The sequence below is a fragment of the Phycodurus eques genome, chromosome 16, assembly GCF_024500275.1.
Source record: "Phycodurus eques isolate BA_2022a chromosome 16, UOR_Pequ_1.1, whole genome shotgun sequence".
In the NCBI taxonomy this organism is placed as follows: Eukaryota; Metazoa; Chordata; class Actinopteri; order Syngnathiformes; family Syngnathidae; genus Phycodurus; species Phycodurus eques.
In genome coordinates, this window is record NC_084540.1 from 16,572,518 (window position 1) to 16,591,675 (window position 19,158).

Consider the following 19,158-nt stretch of genomic DNA (forward strand, 5'->3'; position numbering starts at 1 on the left):
GTTACCAACCCCACTTAAAATACAATTGATTCATACAGTAGTTGAACAGTTTTTACTGGCTTTTGATTTCAAAAGCAATTATCCATTAATTTGTGTAAAGAAGAAGAATCTGGTGATGTCGGTATCCCCTCCGTGTTCCCTTCACTTGTTTAGCCCCCCCCCCCACCTCAGCTCAAATCTCTCATTCACAAAGAGAGGCCAAAACAGGCTCAAGTGACGTGATGAGATTATTCCCCCCCCCCCCCCCCCCCCCATTGCTCTCTGATCACAAATCCACTTCAGCTCAGATAGAAAGAAAAACTCGTCTATCCTCTCTCTCACTAACTCTCTGTAATTTTCTCCTCCCCCTTGTAGGCCTCCCCTTGGTCCCTCCTTCCCTCAGCATTCAGCCTCATGTGAGGACGGAGTGCTGCTGTTTCTGCTTCTGCTGCTGCTGCACAGATTGAGCGGACAGCAGGAACCACAGCGGACTTTTGAGGAACTGGTGGAGTTCTCTCGTCTGCACGCTTTGCTCCAGGGAGGCGATTCTTGAGGATCAGCAGGGCCTCCGGGAAGGTTGCACTGATCCCATTTTGCGGCCCCATGACCCAGGAGCAGGGAGCCATGGAGCCTTCCGTGTCAACCGAGGTGGAGCCAAAAGAGCGGCGGAAAATCCAGTTCGCCGTCCCGGCCTCGGCGGCCACCAACCTGGACCCCCGGCAAGTTGAGATGGTGAGTGAGTGGCGTTGTTAGAAAAACTTCTTAAAATATCTCAGAGGAGTTTCTAAGACCTCAACAACTTTCTGTCTGCTTTCATTTTGGTTTGTCGTTGTTGAGAAACGATGGTGACATTTCCCTCTCTCTCCTTCCTCATGAGATTAGTGTCTCCTTTTGACCTGTTTTTTTTCCCCCCTTTTACATCACCAACATCATAATCTGCACCAATGCACTCGACCCTGAACGTTCTGCGCACGCCGTTAATGATTATTTCTTCTACTTTGATCCACTTTGATCTTGCGCTATGTCCTCACATCCCCCAAAAGTCAGTGGCTGTCAAGTGCACTCCAAAGCAACAGGTGGTGCAGTTGTACTTAACTTCAACTCATTCACTGCCAGCATTTTTTTAAAAGTAGAGTTCCCCTTAATGCCAGCCATTTAAGAACATTTTGACTGATCTTTCAAGACCCACAGAATATTGTAGTCTGTGACAATATGAGCACCAACCTACCAAAAGAAAGAGTATACTGTCTTCTTTAACCCCCAAAATAATTTGTTTCTAGTTTTATCTAGTTTTTACTCATCAGAATTAGAACGAGTCTGTTTCATCAATGACCAGATAATAATACATGGTGGTAGTGGAGCTCATGGTTGGACGTCGGCAATGCCAGACTTCTCGTCCTTTCGCTAATGAGATCTTCCAGACCGGTCGCCATGGAGACGGGCCAGACAACAATGTCTCTCCGAGCTTCCCTCTTGGCGGACATCTGAAAAGGTTGACTCTAATGGACGGTTCATTTGTTTGGGCCAGACCTCTCGCCTGTTTGTACATAACACCGAACACTTGATTAGGAACACTTGCACAAAATAATGCTCACTTTTGTTTGATAGGGAGGTGTTTGTGTCGATGAGCTGCTGATCAGGGACAAAATACTTGGAACATCTCTCAGTACAATGAACAAAAATTTAACTAAATTTTCACGAGAGCAAGAGATACTTTAAGGACAAGGAGCGACAACTCACCTGAACAATAGCAACAACAAAAAAGAGAGAAAAACGCAAAAAAACATTGTCGGCGCCTCTTTGCTGCACACCAAACGACTGAGTACTGCACATCTACTGATGTGCTGCAATGGAAAAACTGCAACCCTGTATTGTGTTTTAAGCTCCATGTACAATATTCTGTACTGAATTATTTTCTGATTAAACCACAAAAACATGGCATGATTGTCAAGGAAGAAGCCGATTGCCACAAAGACACGAAACGTCCATCCATCCATCCATTTTCTGAGCCGCTTCTCCTCACTAGGGTCGCGGGCGTGCTGGAGCCTATCCCAGCTGTCATCGGGCAGGAGGTGGGGTACACCCTGAACTGGTTGCCAGCCAATCGCAGGGCACATACAAACAAACATCCATTCGCACTCACAGTCATGCCTACGGGCAATTTAGAGTCTCCAATTAATGCATGTTTTTGGGATGTGGGAGGAAACCGGAGTGGCCGGAGAAAACCCACGCAGGCACGGGGAGAACATGCAAACTCCACACAGGCGGGGACGGGGATTGAACCCCGCACCTCAGAACTGTGAGGCTGACGCTCTAACCAGGCAAGAATAAAAGACTTAAGACATTTATTTTTGATGAAAGCTTATGTGTACGTTTGATTGGCTGTGACGTGCAACATTGCAATGCCTTTCACCGGCGCTGAAATTCTTCAATCACAACAAAACCAGCGGTTGCCCGCTGATGAAACTAATTGCCAATCCCTGCACACCGTGCGGCAGAGCAGTCTGTTTTGGTCACGTTGCACAGCATGCGGCAGGCCTAACATGTCCGAGGTTTTCGCTGCCCACCCACTGTTCACTTTTTCTGGGTTGAACGTCAAGCAGCGACCTTTGAGACGAGCCGTGTTTGTGGGTAAACACGAGAGGTCTGGTGGACTGTCAACACACACACACCTGCACACGCCATATGTTGATGGGTGGCGCAAAACATGCTGGGAGAGAGGCGCCTGATGCTCTGCTGGAACATCACCATCAATGAAGCAATTTTTGTATTTTTAAATTTTTTTATTTTATTATTTTTTTTTTAAGTTTAATGAGTTTTGGAGTTCATAAAAGTGAAGTAAAAATACTTATGTCCTATGTGTCACAAATGGTGTAGTGGTACATCTGCATGACTTTAGTGCAGGCGGTGTGGGTTCAGTTCCCCCTAAGTAAGTGTGAATGGTTTTCTGTGTCTATACGTGCTTTGTAATTGACTGGCAAACAGTCCACAGTGTACAGTAGTCCGCCTTTTGCTCAAAGTCAGCTTGGATAGGCTCCAACTCCCCGCGACCCTCAGAAGGACGACCGGTATAGAAGATGGATGGTTATTGTATTTTACAGTTTTACATACAACATAACATAATCCACCGAGCTTCATCTTTTGTACATACCCCCAACAAGGAATTTGTTTTTGGTTGTGCATGTTTCTACAATATGTTTGTGGATTTTGCAAAAAGTAAAAAGCCCATTTGGAAGACACAAAAGCACACAAAATTTTGATGGAGAGTAATTTAATGATGTAGCCCAATTTTGAGAAATATTACGAAATCACCAAGGAACAATCCTTTTATATCATTTTTTTTTTTGGTTCATTTGGCGGAACGATTACGTAAAAAATATGAGGGCTTTCACGATCAAATGTTTTTAGAATCAATTATCCCATAGATATTTCGAGTACTTGAATAATTCGCCCTCACCTAAAAAAAAAAAAAACACACAAAACATTTTTTTAAACTACTAACGTATTTTATTGTGACTTCTGAGGGGTGTACTTCTATTCTTAAACTACATATGTTGGTACTGAGTGTATGGTATAAACTGTACAGAATTTGAGGCAACCACATTAGCCTTTACTAAATGGTTAGGATTCGTGATTAGCATTAACACGCTAGTGATTACCATTTTAGGAAGAGAAAAAAAACCGCTAACTACCATTCAGCTCACTCATACATAGTTTACATTACACATCTAATACTCGTAAAAATCACTTACACTTACTTCGCTCCTCTGTCGTTTATCAGTTTATCAGTGGCCCAACCCTCTGTCCGTCTGGAATGAATGTCTGTTGCAAAAATTATTTTTTATTTTTTTGAGTCCCGGCGAAGCTTAGAGGGTGAAATTCTGCATCGAACTATTTTTGAATTCGACATAGCCAAATTTTATTTATTTTTTATTTTTTTTCCGCCAGCCCTCAAAAACACCAATTCAGATTTGGTAGAACTGAATTGAATTCCATGTTATTTTGGTGCAAATCCTGACAAGAGTGCAGGTCCACAATTTTCCAACATTTTCCTTGTCAATAATTTTTCATGTGTCGCGGTGATGAGAATCTACACGGGGTCCGACGGTTTATGATGGAGTTCTGTTCCTACGGCGGTGATGTAACCCAAATTTGTATGCACATTGGAACACTAACCTACGCTAACGCAGTAGTGAAGTCATAATTCACAGTAAATGTTTGGATGAAAAGCTCTTCTAGGCCATAAATACAAATAATGAAATGAAAAACTTTAAGTAGGGCGGTAACTCAATGTGCCTTTTTGTGCCCCGTGACCACATATTTTAATGTCGCCGAGCAAACAAGTTCATTGTGCACCGAAGACTTGTCTGTACAAATACAAATGCACAGTGATCCAAATTGGATTTTTCGGTCTTAGTGGAGGTCTGCACTTGGCCTTTTACAATATATCTTGAAAATTCAGTAAATTGACTTCGTGCTAATCTAAATGGAGTTGCTAATGCAGCTGGTATGTGATTAAAAAACGTGTGTAAGGTGTAAACAGTGTAAAAACATCAATATTGAATGTGTATTGCATGCTGTTGATAGTGTACACAAACTTGTTGAGTATATGCACGGTAACCATGGAGGCCTGGAACGCCTGCGATGTTCTTCGCGTGTCGCTTCCCGCTCAGTGGCTCACTAGATCGGAATTCATCAAGGCCCTAATGCTCGTCCATTCGTCGGAGTCGTCGTACATGACGACAACAACGGCGGCAGCCATGATGGTCATGGGTGGGGAGGGATTAATTCAGGCATGCAGGATCAAGCCCGGGCAACATCTGGAGATGACTTGTCACAGAAGGTCATCGCACTCAGGACCTTTGTCGCAGATCTGTCTGCTGGATCTCCACCTACGGCAACCAGTCCGCTCTGCTCGCGTCCTTCGGGATGAGCGCGCTGAGGCGTGATTGACAAACAAATGGGATTGATCGTCATCTCCCCTCCCCCGCTATCAAAACATGACACACGCATTGTAATCTCTAATTCTCCTAGATTTGTATTTTTTTTTTTTTTCCCCCCACGCGCACTTGTACACACGCAACCTCACGCACCCGGCTTTTGCAAGCACTTTCACCGGCCGCTTCATTAGGTACACCTGTTCCTATCTCAAATTATAGTGATACTAATGCTCAGTTTTGAGGTATTAATTTAACAAAGGATTTTTATAGCACTTTTAGCCTTTAGCATTTCTTTTGCTTACAATTGTTTGTTTTTTTGTATTGTAATACGTGTAGTGTGTTTAAAAAGTATGTTTTAATAGGTTTATGTGCGGTTTTTTTAAAATATGGTCTCTCTAGATGGCAGAATTTCACAGATTGCTGGTGGGTCTGGAACATATTCCCTCTGATAAACAGGGGGTTACTGTATTTACCCCTATTGTAATACATAAGGAGCTGTTTGTAATATAAATTAGACAACCACAAAATTAGAAAAAGCGCTCAGTATGATGCAGTGCAGTTCTACACCTCTGTAAAGGGTTGCATTTGAAAACTTTCTCAGGAATTAAAGGGAAAATCTTTAGGATTTTGCATTGATAAAATGGGATTAAAGTGGAATTTTATAACATTCCAGGCTAGTCTATCAAAGGGAGATTAAATGTAGTTGGAAAAATATGTCTAAACAACAGCATGATGCTGTTTTAAAAAATCTGAATAAACTGTCCAAAGCCATAGGTGGTTGCATAGAAGCAGATCGGGATCCTGAATAAATGAATTAGTAGAAAATAGATCTTACATGAACGGATAATAAACTGACGTAATGGCCTTTTCGAAAGTCTTTCGACCGTCAACAGTCTTTTGTGGTGTCGTTGTGATGACGCCGTCCTTTGTTTGTACCCGGAGCAAACCCTTTACAATACAGCTGTTTATCTTTGGGTCTACACTGCAAATGAGAGGGAACAAGAGAATAACATCATGCTGTGACGTGAAACTGCTTTCCCTTCATCCCGTTGTTACCTGCATCCTATTACGAGCGCGCTGGACGGTGCTTGTATAAGCTCATTGTGCCACTGGGTCTAAATAGAGTCTATTCAGGGAGGGAGGGGGGGGGGGGGGGGTGGTTCATTGGAGAGACCCTCCAGATGCTGTACTGCATGGCCAATCTGTTTGTTCATTTGGCCCTGAGTGGGGCCAAAGGTCACCCGAGCCGCGAGACCCTCGACATAATGAGCGATACTGTTTATTTGAATCAAAATGAATGCTCAGGCAACACAGCAACAGTTGTGCTTGTAATTAGCGTCGTCACGACCTTGAACACCGCCGCGGCTGGCTCGATACATCATATACCCTAGCTCACTGTCCGTGCTCACGGAACCGTTTTGTCTGAGCTTTGTTTTGCAGGCTTAATCCTGAAAATCCTCTGCTGTCACAATGAATATGTTTCCCAGTCTGACCAACAGACATGAGCCTTCTTTCCAACAAGCTGTGGAAAACCTTTCCAACTGCTGCTTTGTGTTTCCTTTTGTCAAAAGTTGTGAAGGTTACTACCGTATCCAAGGTTGCCACAGTTACCTTGAAAAAGAGATCACTGATTACTTTAAAAGTAAACAAGTTAGATTACAAGTTACTTTGTTACATTCAGCAACTGCATAAGGCTCATTAACTAGGATATAACATACTTATCAGACACAACTTAAAGATCGACATAACACAATCTGAACGGATATACGGATATAAATCATGGCACTCGCTAAGCTAACATAGCACCGAACTTAGCATAGTATGCTAATTTAGCACATAACGGGTTGGTATGACACACTTCAACAACTGAATGGTCAAATTGTTCACACACGAAATGGTGGCATGAATTTACTTCTCATGGACACACACTCTGGGAGAAGATAACTATATTAGGTAATTCTGTATGTGAAATACTGCTAGCTTTGTAACTTTAATAACTGCATCACTCACAATATCGTAACTTATCGCTCTCAAACCGCTCTCTCTCTCTTTCCCGTCGTTCAAGCTCCAGAGCAGCCAGGGAAGTAGCACCTGCATTCTGCATTCCCCTGCCAAAAAAAAACATAAACAAGAGACACACTCACAGTCTTGAATGACAAAAAGACAAATGATGCCTTTTCTGAAAGAAAAATCCAGGGTCCCAAAATAACTAACTCTCCACCAAACAATGGAAAGCGTAACACAATTTGACTTTTTTTTTAACTCGATATAGTCAAAAGTTGAACTACATTGGCACCCTTTCTTTGGGGTACCAATCCCAGAAGTAAAAATATCTAAAGGGTGGAGCCAGACACTGCCATTTGTTGTTTGGGAAGGGGTAATAAGAGTGTGGGGAGGATCATAAATCTTTAAAATATAAAGAAAATATAAAGAATAAAATAAATATCTGGTCACTACTTCACAGATTGTCGTCTATTGCAGGGGTTCTGGAACATACCCTCGCAATAAATGAAGGACTACTGTACGGTAAAAACCCATAAAAAGTGATTCCTTGAAAAAATGCAAAATCGGGGCGGTGCGAACAATGAACCGCGATATAGCGGGCAAACGCTCCACGTAGAGAGAGGTGGCAATTTGATGGCTTTTTATTCTACACCACACCAAACTTTTCCAAGCGTCCCTTAAGGACCTCAATTAAAGGGTGTGTCCCAAGACTTTTGGCCGTCTCTTAAAGATTTTCTCCAAGATTCTATCGTTTGATGTGTCCCCCCCGAGACCTCCTGTGATCTAGTTTACACTGTCCTCATGACGCTGCTTTTTATAGGCCTGCCGTCCCCTCGCTTGGGGAGCAGGCCCACATCGGCCCAGTACCTCAGCGTGTTCAGTTTCGAAGTGTCAGACCAGGGGGTCGGTCATATTGGAGGATAGAAGGGAGAGGGGGAAGTGGTGGGGGCGTGTAGTAATCTCCGCACCACCACCGCTGGCGCAAATGAAGTCACATACGATTATTACGCAAGCGGGGTTGAGCGGGCCGGTTTTTAAGACCAGTGAATTACTAGAGTGTGTTTGTGTCGTGCGGCTGTGTCACTGTATGGCTGCCATCATAGCCACCGTTACGTCATACCAATCATACAGCATCACATGTATTTTGGATTCATGTTTGATTACCTGTTTGATGCTTGTATGTAAGGGGACGTTATGCAATGTTTTGCGCTGAGATATGCATAATAATCATTATCATCATCATCTTAATAATAATATACAGTATAGTGGAACAATTTAATGCAATATTACTATCAAGATAAAGTATTAGACAAAAATGAATTAAATATAGATAAATAAACAAACTAATCATAATTTTATGTAATAATGTATCGTAGCTTAAATATCCAACAGTTTTGGGGAATTTATTTCATGCGTTTGTTTTATTTTTGTTTATAAATGTTTAAATGTATATCTTTTACATTTTTACAATTAGTTTCCTGTACTGAGACAGCGATTATCAAATTAATGGACAACTATTTTGATATTTCGATTAATCTTTTAGAGAACTTGTTTCACTTAAAATCCTCAGAATTTCAGACTTTAATAATATTTTCCCAACTTTCTCTAGTCTACCATTCAAGCAGACTGACTCTGTTTGTGTTTAATCAAAATAAGACATTTGCAAACTAAAATCTACTTTTATTTTGGAAAACGGTAATAAACATTTTTGGCAATTTTCTGACATGTTATGGAGCAAACCAGTAACTAAATCATAATCAGTATGTGTGTGGATTTTCTGAACTGTCAATTTGAAATAATATCCTGTCTTTGAATAAAGGGATCGAATTAAAAAAAATTCTGATTCACTAATTAAGCGGAAAAAAATAATTGACAGATGAATCGGTTATTTAAAGAATTAATTAGTTGCAGCCCTAAATTTATTTGTAAAGTTTAAAATTATTTATTTCTACTTATGTATTTATTTTCAAATCTTTTTATTATAATTAGTGTCCTATAAAGGGGGCAATATCTGGCATCTGCCCGCTCCCACGAGCCTCTGTCTGAACCACCTCTGGCTGCCCTGGAAGGCTGGTAGCAGATGTGGTCGCCACGAGGCCCCTTGGCCGGCTCACCTTGCCGGGGGATGGATATGACAATGGGGTGGGTGGGATGGGGGCTTGCTTTGGAGCGGGCGTGGTCGGAAGGAAGCCCTTTTGATTATCCCTGGCCGTGAGGAGAAAAAGGACAGGAAACACACACACACACACACACACACACGTGTTAATATAATCAGCGGTGTCGCACTCCAATGATGGACGGGGAGGAGATCCAGGGATGAAATATGGGATGGTAAACAGGAAGTTGGAGGTCGCAGGGTTGCGTGTGGCGTCACTAATGAGGGAGGAATCCACACCAGATTGTGTTTTGCTGCTGTTTTTGCTGCTGTTGTTGTGTGGCACATTTCCACCGTGCGGCCTCTGCTTTGGCAACACATACACACCACTTCCCCTCCCCTTGGCTCTCTTCGCGTCATGAGGTGCATGCACACCGGTTCATGTCATGGCCAAGGTTGGTTAGCTGGCTCGCTCTCCGCTGAGCCGTGCCTGCTCGCCATCTCACTAAATCCAACATGTTTCCTGGAGGTTGCCACCTCGGTCGTCCAGAGGGAGGGAATGCTAAGCTATGCTATTTGACAAATCCACACGTTACTTCCAAAGTGAAAATGTATATTCAAGACCCTGTAAAGTCAATTCAGAGATTTGTTTCGCAAGTCGTTATACATGTTTGAAGACAATTGCTGAAAATGTGCAAAGAATTAAAACTATGTAGTACTTAATTGTGGAGATACAGCGTTGAACTGTTATTCACCATTTCAAGTTTTCCAGATTATTATTTTTTTGTTTGCTTGTTTGCTTAGCTAAATTGGTGCCCAGTGATGCACTTTGGAGTCCTGCATGAGTCGCCCCTCCCCCGCTGTTTAAGAACTTGTGCACCTTTGTTGGCATCAGCGGTTGTCCGGCACAATTGCGACATGCAGTTAGCTAGCTAGCTACGCCTACACCCCGAAAATACATCTTCCCTTCGTATAGTTCACTGACTTGTCCACTTTAGAGCGCCTCGTTTTCAGCCGTGACTGGGCGCATGTCACACAGAGAAAGGCGGAAGTAGGGAGGACGGATTTCTTTTTTTTTTTTTTAAGTCCAACTTGGCACCCAGGGTGTGGACCGGGGCTTTGGGCTGGCTTGGTCGCTTTAGGGTGCATCGTTGCCGTGATGTGGAAAAGCCACGCGACAAGCCGTTGGGATTTCGTCCAACCACCAGAGACTTTAAGCAGATATAGTTTCACGGCGCAAACATGTAGAGTCGGCATTAGAAAGATGCCAGACGTAATAGCATCCATTTTTCCTGTTCGTGGTAGTGGTGTTTAGTTGACAGTTGAGCGGGGCGTGGTTTCAGCAGATTCAGCGGACACGCCCCACAGCGTTTGAGAGCAGAGAGAATACTTTGATTTTTTTTTTTTATGATTTTGAAGCCCTTTTTTTTATATATATATATATTTTTTTTAACATTGAAATTTGGCTGGGTTCTTAAGAACACCCTTGTCTGTGGTGTGTTAAATTTAGAAGACATTTATTTTCACTGTTCAGGGGCTTTAAACTATGGCTGCAACTAACAATTATTTTGATTAGTCTGTCGATTATTTTTTTGGATTAATCGATGAATCTGGTTCAAAAACTTTTAAAATTTTCATCCCTTTATTAAAAAAACAGGACATTATTTCAAATTTCAATTTCAAATGTCAGAAAATAGGCAAAAATGTTAATAATTTTCCAAAATATAATGAGTCTCAATCTTATTTTTTTGAAACAGAAAAATAACCAGTCTGCTCTGATATTATAATAAATATGAATATTTACTGTTTTATTGTTATAATAAATATAATTATTAAAATGCGCTATTGAGAGGCTGAAATTTCGACAATTTTGACAATTTTACGTCAAGATCTCTAAACGCTCACTTGATAATCAAAAATCGTTATCAGTTCATTTGATAACCGTTGCACTTCTACTTGAAACTCATGCCAAGCAAGTGCCAGATCGGCTCATGATTCACTCTTAATTGCCTAAATTGAAAAAGTCAACTAACAAGTTATTCAAAATAATAGTAATAAAGGCAGATTTTTTTGGGGGGGGGGGGCTACAAAGCCCTCTGACGTGGTATTTATTTGTTTATGGCTTGTGTGTGCGCACACGTGTCTGCATTGTTTGCAGATTCGGCGAAGGAGGCCGACGCCCGCCACCCTCTTCAGAGTAGCCGACCAGGCGTCGCCCGAGGATGACCAGTCCAGCCATCAGGTAAAGGTGAAGTCGACCCCTTTTCATACTATTGCTCATTTGTGTGTTGCTGTTACTCATCTTCTAAGAACTTCTTCATTGTTTTATCTTATTAATTACATTGGTGTCACATGGTTGAATTCAAATTGTATTTATAATACAATATATAATTTTGTATAATCCAAAAAGGGAACTACTTTGTCGTCTTCTTTTCTTCTATTTTGATTCTATTTCTCGCTTTCAAACTCAACACTGTGACTCGCTGCGTCTCAATGATGCTTTTTTTATTTTTTTTCCCCCCACTCCTCGCCTCTTCTTCTCCCCACTGACATATACATCCCCATACTGAGGGTGGTGACAAAACACCCAAAAACAAATAAAATAATGGACACCATATGAAAATGTGTAGTGTGCAAACAAATGTTTTATTTAATTATAATTATTCAATTATGATATTACGATTATTTTTTTTTTTTTTAACTATTATATTTTACTTTAATTTTATGCTCGTATCAAGCACCAATTATTGCTGATTTGTTGCTTTAATTGACATCTTTAAGCTATATATATCAAATAAAACATACAGGGAATGGGCTGTACAATAAGTTTGTCTCCTTTTCGCGCAGTGGGTCGTCGGGGAGAACGGCGTCCTCAAACCAAAGCGAGTTAATCCAAATGTGTACCAGCCGCCATCACTCAAAGGTCAGTGTGAGTGTGGTTCCCTCTGTGTGTTTGTGTGTGTGTATCAACCTTGTGTTTTTATTCCTTTTATTTGTTTTCTGCCACGCTTCACAATGCATACAAGCAAGGCCTTAAAATGTTTCATTGTATTATACAGGGTATTAACTCACTCCAGGACAGTAGGGCGGCAGAGAGGGAAGGAGGAAGGAAAGATGGTATGAAAAGAAGGAAGGAACCAAGGATGGTATAAAGGAAAGGAGGAAGGATGGAACATAGGATGGAAGGATGAAGAAATATTAGAAGATAAATAGAATGATGGAAGGAAGTTAGGACAGATGGATGGAAGAAAGGCGGGTAACATGGATGGTATGAAAGGGAGGAATGGTGGAAGGGTGGAAGGAAGGAAACAGATGTATGAAAGGAAGGAAGCAAGGAAGTACAAAGTAATCCAAGAAAGAGAAGCTAAAAAGGAAGGTATGTAAGGAAAGAAGGAAGGGAGTAAGGGCGGACGGAGGGAAGGATGAACTTTAGGATAGAAGGGCAGATAGAAAGGATGGAAGGAATCATGGATGTGTGAAAGGGAGCAAGGAATGTGGGAAGGAAACATGGATGTATGAATAGAAGGGAGGGAGGGAGGGAGGAAGGAAAGAGGGAAGGGTTGAAGGAAGGAAGGAAGTAAGGAAGGCTACGACTGCACTACTCTCCACCAGCTCAACACACACAAACCCACAGCCATACTTGAAACCCTAACACTGCGTATGAAACACTAACACCCTTACCCTCACTTGAAACCACGATTTGAAACCCTAACTACAAACCCTTAACCCAGGCTAGTGTAAATGTAATAAATTGGAGTGTAGAGCTACTTTTGACCCACCTTTTATGTAGTAAATTGTTTTTAGTGTAAACATGACAGCAGGTTGTGTATGTTTGTTTGACGGGAAAGGGGGCGGGGATTAGACCAGGACAGCTGTGAGTGTGGATCATCCAGGATTACAGTCAATTGTGTGTACAGCTGTGCAACACACACACACACACACACGCACACACACACACACGCACACACTCACACACAAGCACCCTGAAAATGCATACATTAACACAAAGACCCTTTTGTGCTCTTATGCATGAGGCGTCCAGAGTGCGCACCGATGTTCTATATCGAGAAGATATCTCACGCCTGCATCTGCGCCTTTGAGAGCGCACGGCCGCGTGTCATGCGAAGGTTGCATAAGCGGCCTTCTACCAGAATAGGTGACCCAACGCGCCGCCCGGGTGTGCGTCCCGCGCGGTGCGAAGCGAGGTGACCCAGAGGAAGAGAGAGAGGCGATGTTACGAAAGAGAGGAGGGTGAATCAGCGTGGCAAAGAAAGTCGAGTAGCGACGCAACAAACGTGTTGACGGTTAACATCAGTGTGAGGTAATTAGGATGAAGGGGCGGGAAGTACTCGTGATACTGGAATTGCGCGATATATACATCACAATATCGATAAGTGAACTCAAAATTAAGTATCTCCATATTATATACAAATTAAATATGTCCATATTTTAAGACAAGAAAAACCCTGAGCCTTGTACTTGAAAATAAGTGTTTATCGCGCAGGAATGGATAGTCATAGGGGAGGAGCCTGTTGTCGGGGCTACAGAGCACTGTTCAAGTTTAATCATCGAACAGCGACCACAAAGATGTTCCTCGCCCTGGTGGTCCTGCATCAGATGCTCCGTAGCCTCCTGCCTTACAGGAGCGGATGGAAGAGAGGGTGTGCGGGATGTGTTTTCTTACCTTCATTACGATTGGATGCCATCGTGAAGGCCTTGACCAAAAAACAACTGTATACTCTACCAAAATAAGCATAGCATGTTCAAGAGACATGTACACGACGAGCACCTCACGTAAACAACAGCGTCTCTTCCCGAAAATACGCTGATTTCGCCAATGTGGCGCCGGTAAACAACAGCGTCCAATTCTGGAACTAACGGACTTGTCTGTTGCAAGGGAGCGATTTGAGTTCCAATCGGCTAACACCATTCTGTCCGTTAAATCTAAAGTCGGTTGTTTCCAAGTCCGTTAAATCGAGGTTCTACTGTACATAAGGTACAGCCGTGTTTTGTGCTTGCATTTTCCGTCTTTACAGCTTATGTGGAGAACAACTGTTATTACTGTGCTCTTTTATACAGTACAATACTAGTGAGGGCAATTTTTGTTGCGGGAAAACAACCCGTTAAAAACTAATTTGGGTGGGGCTGGAACAGAATTGCAGTTCCATTCAGTTCAATGGGGGGAAATGATTTGGGATACACTGTGTTTTGAGATATAAGCGTGGTTACAGAACAAATTTAACTTGTAACTCAATGTTCCATTGTATGACCCTCCCCTTAACCCCATCGCTAACTTTAAAAGTAAATAATAGATCAACTTAATAATATTGAATGACAAATAAAAGGTGCTTTATGCTAACGTGCCATTATGCGTGGCGGTGGTTCTAACTTGTGGCATGTTTTTCTCAAATATTTTTCTCTAATTCTGACTTTTGCCACTTTAGGGGTTTAAGTTTGACTACAGAGGTTCTGCTCTGGTACAAAAACACAACAGAAACATTAGTTTTCAGACAAATGTTTGATAGTGTTACTGGAAGACAAAACAACCATACAGTAATATTTTGTTATGAGGAAACAGAGTGAGCTGAAGCGTGGTCAAAACAAAATACCATACCCCTCTTATCCTTGTGTCCTTGTGTTTGTGTACCGTCATCTCCCCGTGTCGTTGTGTCTGTTCGTGTGTGTGTGTGTGTGTACGTAGCTGTGCAGAAGATGGCCGAGGCACACATGCAGAACTTTGGCGTCCGCCCTCCTCTGGAGGACCCTCACGAGGGCGAGGAGGATGACGACCTCGAAAAAGCTGCTGGTGAGGAGGAGGCTCTCGTTCCACCGTCAAACTGGGCCGCCAGCGACTGTGCTGCACACATTCTTGTTTCTAGTTTCTATAAAAGGAAGAATACACCCAGTAGAACTGCACGCACAAGTGAATACCTCGTATTTGATACTGTAGGCCTCTTGGGGGCAGTATACCATTCATCTTTCTGTTCATTTTAAGGTAAAAAAAAAACTAAAATAAGTAAGCATATAATGAGCTAATGCCTCATAGTTGATACTCCAGGCCAATCAGAGGAAGAATACTACTTCTATTTGAATTTGAAAAAAAAAAAAACACTCACTATTTTTTTGAAGCTACAATAAGTAAGTCTGCCAGCAGCCAATGCCTCATAGTTGACACTCTCGGACTTTTGGGAGCAGCTTACTAATCCTTTTCCTATTCGTTTAAGATGAATGCACCGACAAGCAATTTAAAGCTTCAATAAGTATGATGTTTTGGTAGTATTCAATACTCCAGCGTACTGCTCCCATTTCTGAGCACAGACTAAAAAGGTACTATCAGTAAGTTTAGGACGAGCTAATGACACTCCACGCCTCTAGGTGGCCCGTATACTACTCAAAATGTGATCCATTGTAAAGAAAGACGCATCTAATACGCTTTGAAGCTACAATAAATAATAGCACGAGAGAGTGCTACGTATTTTGCATTCCAGTCCATGAGAGGGCAGCATACTGTCCCTGTTTGTTTGTTAGTTTGTTTTAAGGGGGGGAGGGGGGGGGGGGGAGGAGCATCAACTAGCCCTTTAAAGCTACTGATGCCTTGAGATATTATTTTTTCATTCCATGGCTGCGCTTGTAAATCAAAACACTTGTATCTCGAATCAACTTCGCCCATTGAAATGAATGGAAATGCCAATAACCCGTTCCAACCTTTGAGAACCCCCCCCAACCCTCCAAAATAAATGTATTTTGTTTTTAATAAGGAAAATAGCTCTCTGTTTTACATAATAAATATAGTAAGAACATAAATAAATAGAAGGTAAAGAATTAAACAGTTTGTACTTCATGATTAATTCACTGCGGCTTCTTCTGGTATGCGTTACTTGGCCACCAAGTTGCACTATAATACAGTCATAAAGACAAACAAATAAGACTTCACAACCACTGTAAGTGATTCAGTCCACTGGAGCAATATTAGTCATTTTTCACAGGGATAAAGAATATATGCCTGTGAGTAAGTGTTATATTAGCTGTCTACATGTGTTGTGTTCAAATATAATTTTCTTAAGGTGTTATAACACCGCCACATTGATGGTATTCGTTAGCCTGTCGACGGCATTTTGCATTGTTTGTTAGCATTAAGCTAAGTGGACTTTGCTAATGCAAAGTATGCGGTTGTTTTAAACGTCTTTGTTTTATGTTTAGTATGACAGTAAACTTTAACTGGGTGCAGAATTAAATAGTTTGAAGTCTTTTTTGGATGAGTTTTGTACTATCTGCCAAAGTACCGCTTTTTGTGAATTGAGTCGAGTTCACTTAATTTTTTGCTTTCAATTTAAACGACGTCACATATCGCGGAAAACTCCAAAGTATAGGGTCACTGGTGTCTCAAGACGCCACTGTATCTGTAAGTTAAGCACTAGCAAATGCCTCATATTAGACACTGCAGGCCTTTTGGAGGTCTTTTACCAACGTTTTTTCATTAGAAAGAAAGAAGCTTCTGACAGCCCAAAAACTACAATAAGTAAGAATAGCACAAGTGAGTGCCATATATTTGACACTCCGGGTCTTTAGGGGCCACTATAGTCCTCATGTTTCTATTATTTGAAAGAAAAACAAACACCTGCACCAATCGCTATTTAAAGCTACAAAAAGTAAGAATAGCACAAGCCAAAGACTCATATTAGACACTGCAGGCCATTAAGGGGTGAAAAAAAAAAATCACCTAACAGCTACTGCATGCAAGTCCAGCACGAGGTAAAAGTATTAACCGATAGGGTGTATTCTTTCTTTGGGTTTGTGTTTATTCTCCCTCTTCCGGATCATTTTGTGTCACTCCCCCCGACCGTCAATCCATCTCCGGGACCATCCTAAAAAAAAAAAAAAAGTAAAAGTACTTCCTCTCCATGCTCAGACCACCAGGAGATGGGGACCAGCGACCCGTCAGAAGTGGCTCCCGGCGCTCAGGAGACGGATAAGCTGATCCAAGCATTGCACGTGGAGGAGGAAGAGGAGGAGGAGGAGGGGGAGGTGGGTGAAGGTAGAGAAGGCCGGGGGACGACGGAGGAGAACAAATCGTTGGGGAGTAACTGAGGAAATACACATTTGATATCAACTAACAGGACTGCACAGTTCACTTGCCTCCCTTTTGCTTCTGAAACCGACGTCAGTGTGACTTCATGAAGAGCAGTCTAAACATTAACCTTTTAGCTACCGACACTAAAGTCACATCCTTGCACAGAAACAAAGCCGTTAAATATGCGCTGGGATGTCCCATTGCAAAACGACACCTGTTTTGAGTACTGTGGAACCTCTAACATAATCTATGTGTGTGGTTTTTGAAACCGTCTTTCCCCATTGTAAGTAAAGAAAACGGAATTCATATGTTCCAAGGGCCGTACCCATTCATGCATCATTCGTTCTTGCCACGTTAAGTTGGCAATCGAACTAGAAAAACAATTATTTTTAAAAAACATTTTTTAATTCATTCCCTGCTGTGGACATTTATATTTGTCAATTGGAATCCAAACGTTTACTGCCACCGGCATATACTCGGCAAGTACGTTTTTCAATGGGTTGGTATGGAAGATCTCGCCCTGCTTGTCTGCGAGATTCAGGTGCCTAAACAACTGTAAAGAATAACAGATCCGTGTAGATGGCGGTGTTGCATCGCTTTGAATTTGAGATCAGCACTGCTTTTGAGTAGAAGACAAAGATTAGACGGTGAATCACAGCTTGTCACGTCAATTATGAGGGAGAGAAATGCCAACACGGAAGTCGGACAACTTTAGGCACCTCACACTCGAACAGAGTACGTGTGGTATACACAGAGTACGTGCCACGGTTGGTATTAGAAAGTGTGTGTCGCGATCGTGAGCAAGGACAGCACAGTTAATGGAGTCAATGACAAATATAGATATAATACAGACAGTTCCTGGCTTATTATACAATGGTTGAAAAAAGAAAGAACATTTCAGTGATTTGCCCCAAGTAGTCCACGCGTTGTGTTCCGTGTAAACAGGAATGAGTTCATGCGATTGAACAGACAAACTGTTGCCGAAAGCAATTGTCTTGTCTTCCTGTTTTGCATTTTTGATGTAATCCTAAAATTTTAATTAGATTTAAAAAAAAAAAAGACTCATTTTTATTTTTTTTTTTATTTTCAATTGCTAATTGAAAATGGAAACGCAGATTCCAACTGTCACCACCAGGAAGTGTTTTTAGTCACATTTAAGCATCTTAACAGTCATACAAGTATCCAGCACCCCCCGCCCCCCTCGCCCCACCCTGGCTAATTTGGACATATTCTAAACTCTCGCAAGGTTTGTTGCCTATAGAGGTTCCACTGTACAGTATTTTCAAACATTGGCCTTTTCCACCACTTAATATGCATATACCACCATCTAGTGGCTACCAGTAATGACAAATTATCAGCTGCAATTGTATCCATTCTTATTTTTAATGAAAACATTTCAAACAAAGAAAAATATCAAACGAAAGAAACACTGTGTTTTCAGTAACACACCAAAAATGTGTAACATTAGCACGGCGAGTGTTCAGTTGTTTGGTTTTTGGTAATGGACCTTTAAAGGGCGAAGCTACCTCGCATGTTCTCCAAGCCGATATCACGTCACCAAATCTTTTGGTTCCTTTTCTACTCATCTTTTTAACGCCACCAGACAGGTTTGCGATTGAACGGATCATAGAAACAGTCACCATGGTTACCATTTGACTGAGATTTTCAACAAAACTCCCCTTCACACCTTTGCGCTGCTGTTTGTAAAAAAAAAAATAATAATATAAAAAAAACACAACTTTTGAACAATCTAATGACTGGATGATGAGGAAGTCATGTATTTAGACTTTGATTTCCTCCTACTTACTTTCTCCTCATCCTCTTCCTTTTTCTCCGGTCCAAGGGATGTCTGAGCTCACCCCTCTTTATTTTGATTGTTTTCCATTGATTCGTTTTTAAATGTGATTGCTGGTGGTTGTTTTTAAGTGACCAAGTGTAAAAAACAATGTCAGAGTAAAACACTTTTTCCCTTACTGGTGTTGTCTTCTTTACTATGTCTGAAACACATAATACACATTATAACGATGTCCCTTGAGTCTGGACACGTGCACATTTTCAAGAAATGAAAT

At 41.7% G+C, this 19,158-nt stretch overlaps 1 protein-coding gene across 4 annotated transcripts; it reads left to right on the plus strand.

Annotated features, from left to right (window-relative positions):
- The first annotated feature begins 313 nt into the window (after positions 1-313).
- Positions 314-19,062, plus strand: ppp1r1b (protein phosphatase 1, regulatory (inhibitor) subunit 1B). Of its 4 annotated transcripts, none has more exons than XM_061701175.1 (5): positions 320-711; positions 11,177-11,260; positions 11,866-11,941; positions 14,720-14,824; positions 16,928-19,062. In XM_061701175.1, exons 1-5 carry the CDS (start codon positions 583-585, stop codon positions 17,104-17,106), a joined length of 573 nt encoding a protein of 190 aa, XP_061557159.1. In that variant the 5' UTR covers positions 320-582; the 3' UTR covers positions 17,107-19,062. The 4 variants fall into 4 exon arrangements, with proteins under 4 accessions (XP_061557161.1, XP_061557160.1, XP_061557159.1 ...); XM_061701174.1 differs by having other exon boundaries at positions 321-711; positions 11,177-11,266; XM_061701177.1 differs by lacking the exon at positions 14,720-14,824 and having other exon boundaries at positions 314-711.
- The last annotated feature ends 96 nt before the right edge of the window (positions 19,063-19,158 follow it).